General features: G+C 55.9%; 1 protein-coding gene across 1 annotated transcript; it reads left to right on the top strand.

The window, feature by feature from the left end:
* Positions 1-220: 220 nt before the first annotated feature.
* LOC130588103 (homeobox protein Hox-B3-like) lies at positions 221-1,087 on the top strand (the record flags this gene model as incomplete). The annotated part of the gene is made up of 1 exon (XM_057389062.1): positions 221-1,087. A coding segment is annotated over one exon (791 nt), but the record flags the coding sequence as incomplete, so codon positions are not given.
* Positions 1,088-3,534: the final 2,447 nt, after the last annotated feature.

Raw genomic sequence — 3,534 nt, 5'->3', positions numbered from 1 at the left:
GCCCCGGAATTGTTCCCTACATGACATGATCAAATTTTCATAAAGCAGGGGGCAGCTTCGGAGAACAGAACTCTTAATAAATGACACGATTATGGAGCGCGGGATAATGCGGACGGGCAACGGGGGGGGTTCCCGCCTGGAGGATTTATTAACAACCGACGCTTTCAATTTCTGCGCGTTAAGTAATTCCCTCTCATTTCATTTTCGGGTGCTCTGGCAGAATCCTGCGGYGGYGGCGGWGGAGGAGGAGGAGGAGGAGGAGGAGGTGAAAAAAGCCCTCCGGGCTCTTCGGCGTCCAAGAGAGCTCGCACCGCCTACACCAGCGCTCAGCTGGTGGAGCTGGAGAAGGAATTCCACTTCAACCGCTACCTGTGCCGGCCGCGGCGCGTGGAGATGGCCAACCTGCTGAACCTCAGCGAGCGCCAGATCAAGATCTGGTTCCAGAACCGCCGCATGAAGTTCAAGAAGGATCAGAAATCCAAAGGTGTCGGGGGTTCCTCGTCGGGGGGTCCCTCCCCGGCCGGGAGCCCCCCGCAGCCCATGCAGACCTCGGCGGGTTTTCTCAACGCTCTTCACCCGTTGGGTGCTCCCTACGAGGCGCCGTCGCCGCCGGCTTTTGGGAAAGCTCAGCCTAACGCCTACGCCGTGCCCGCCGCGGGCTACCCGGCCCCGGCTAAAGGTTGCCCGGCTCAGCAGAAATACTCGGGCGAGTACGAGCCGCACGTGCTGCAGGGCAACGGGGTGGGCTACGGGACCAGCGGCGGCGTGCAGGGCAGCCCCGTCTACGTCGGAGGGAATTTTGGGGAGCCCATGGGCGCCTCGGGCCCGGCTCTTTACGGCCTGGGCCACCTGGGCCAGCAGCCGGCGGCCGGCATGGACTACGGCGCGGTGGCCACCGGGCAGCCCCACGGACCGTGCGAGGGCCACCCCACGTACGCGGAGCTGTCGTCGTCGCACCACGGATCTTCTCAGGGCAGAATCCAAGAGGCGCCCAAGCTCACCCACCTGTGACCGGGAACCGCGCGGGTTTTGGGGTTTTCGGTGGGGTCCGGTTCCGTTTCCGTCCTGGCGTCGCCACGGGGGTTTTTATGGGGTGGTTGTACTCGGGATTTTGGGGTTTTGGGGTTTTCGGTGGGGTCCGGTCCTGTTTCCGTCCTGGCGTCACCACGGGGGTTTTTATGGGGTGGTTGTGCTTGGGGTTGCGGGGTTTTGGGGTTTGTTTGGCACAGTTTGGGGAGGTTTTGGTGGTCTCGGAAGGGAGAGGCCTCCTGGGGTCCCACGCAACGGGTTTGGGGTGGATTTTGGGAATCCAGAAGGGTTTGAGTGGCCCAATCCATCGGTTCTGAGCCGCGCCTGGATGGTCAGCGGTCATTCCTGGATGGTCAGCGGTCATTCCCGAACATCACTGGTCATTCCTGGATGGTCATCGGTCATTCCCAGACCATCACTGGTCATTCCTGGACCATCACTGGTCATTCCTGGATGGTCAATGGTCATTCCTGGATGGTCAATGGTCATTCCCGGATGGTCACTGGTCCTGGATGGTCACTGGTCCCAGATGGTCATTCCCGGCCCATCATTGGTCATTCCCAGATGGTCACTGGTCCTGGATAGTCATTCCTGGACCATCACTGGTCATTCCTGGATGGTCACTGGTCCCGGATGGTCATTCCTGGATGGTCACTGGTCATTTCTAGACCATCACTGGTCATTCCCAGATGGTCACTGGTCCCAGATGGTCACTCTCAGACCATCACTGGTCATTCCTGGACCATCACCGGTCATTCCTGGACCATCACCGGTCATTCCCAGATGGTCACTCGTCCCAGATGGTCATTCCTGGATGGTCAATGGTCATTCCCAGACCATCACTGGTCATTCCCAGATGGTCACTGGTCCCAGATGGTCATTCCTGGACCATCACTGGTCATTCCTGGATGGTCACCAGTCATTTCTGGACCATTACTGGTCATTCCCAGATGGTCACTGGTCATTCCTGGCCCATCACTGGTCATTCCTGGATGGTCACTGGTCATTCTCAGACTATCATTGGTCATTCCTGGATGGTCACTGGTCATTCCCAGACCATCACTGGTCATTCCCAGATGGTCACTGGTCCCAGATGGTCACTCTCAGACCATCACTGGTCATTCCTGGACCATCATTGGTCATTCCCAGATGGTCACTNTGGTCATTCCCAGATGGTCACTGGTCCCAGATGGTCACTCTCAGACCATCACTGGTCATTCCTGGACCATCACTGGTCATTCCTGGATGGTCACTGGTCATTCCCAGATGGTCATTCCTGGTCCATCACTGGTCATTCCCAGACCATCACTGGTAGTTTTCAGATGGTCACCAGTCCCGGATGGTCATTCCCAGATGGTCACTGGTCCCAGATGGTCATTCCTGGACCATCGCTGGTCATTCCTGGACCATCACTGGTCTTTCCTGGATGGTCACTGGTCCTGGATAGTCATTCCTGGACCATCACTGGCCATTCCTGGATGGTCATTCCCGGACCATCACTGGTCATTCCCGGATGGTCACTGGTCCCAGATGGTCATTCCTGGACATCACTGGTCATTCCTGGACCATCACTGGTCATTCCCAGATGGTCACTGGTCCCGAATGGTCATTCCCAGAACATCACTGGTCATTCCCAGACCATCACTGGTCATTCCCAGATGGTCACTGGTCATTCCCAGATGGTCACTGGTCATTCCCAGACCATCACTGGTCATTCCCGGATGGTCACTGGTCCCAGATGGTCATTCCCAGATAGTCAGTGGTCATTCCTGGACCATCACTGGTCATTCCTGGATGGTCACTGGTCATTCCCGGATGGTCACTGGTCATTCCTGGATGGTCAGTGGTCATTCCCAGATGGTCATTCCTGGTCCATCACTGGTCATTCCCAGACCATCACTGGTCATTCCCAGATGGTCACTGGTCATTCCTGGACCATCACTGGTCAGTCCCGGATGGTCACTGGTCATTCCCGGACCATCACTGGCCATTCCCGGGTGGTCACTGGTCCCGGATGGTCATTTCCAGATGGTCATCGGTCATTCCTGGATGGTCATTCCCAGACCATCACTGGTCATTCCTGGATGGCCACTGGTCATTCCCAGACCATCACTGGCCATTCCCAGATGGTCACTGGTCACTCCCGGACCTGGGAAGGAGAAGAATTCCCAATTTTTGGGGTCTCGGCCCCCCCAGAACCCCCCGGAATCCCCTCCCCCGCTCCTCCAGAGCCCTCAGGGGAAAAAGGTTCATTTTGGGCTGGAAAACGGAGAAATTCCCATTTTTCTCCAGGTGAATTCCCACCGATCCCCCAGGAACTGCAAAAATCCAAACCTGCCAATGCCTCTCCAAAAAAACAACACTGAAAACAAAAAAATAAATCAGATTTAGGATAAAAATGAGTAAAAATCACCAAGAGTTGGGAAAATCCAAAAAAAAATCAGATAAAAAGGTCTAAAATCCTCAAGAATTGGGAAAATCCATTTTGGGAATTCCTAAATTCCC

Source organism: Malurus melanocephalus, unplaced genomic scaffold (assembly GCF_030028575.1).
Source record: "Malurus melanocephalus ecotype Western Australia unplaced genomic scaffold, MMel_1.1 scaffold_3354, whole genome shotgun sequence".
NCBI classification, from domain to species: domain Eukaryota; kingdom Metazoa; phylum Chordata; class Aves; order Passeriformes; family Maluridae; genus Malurus; species Malurus melanocephalus.
This window is presented reverse-complemented; position numbering and strand designations above follow the sequence as displayed.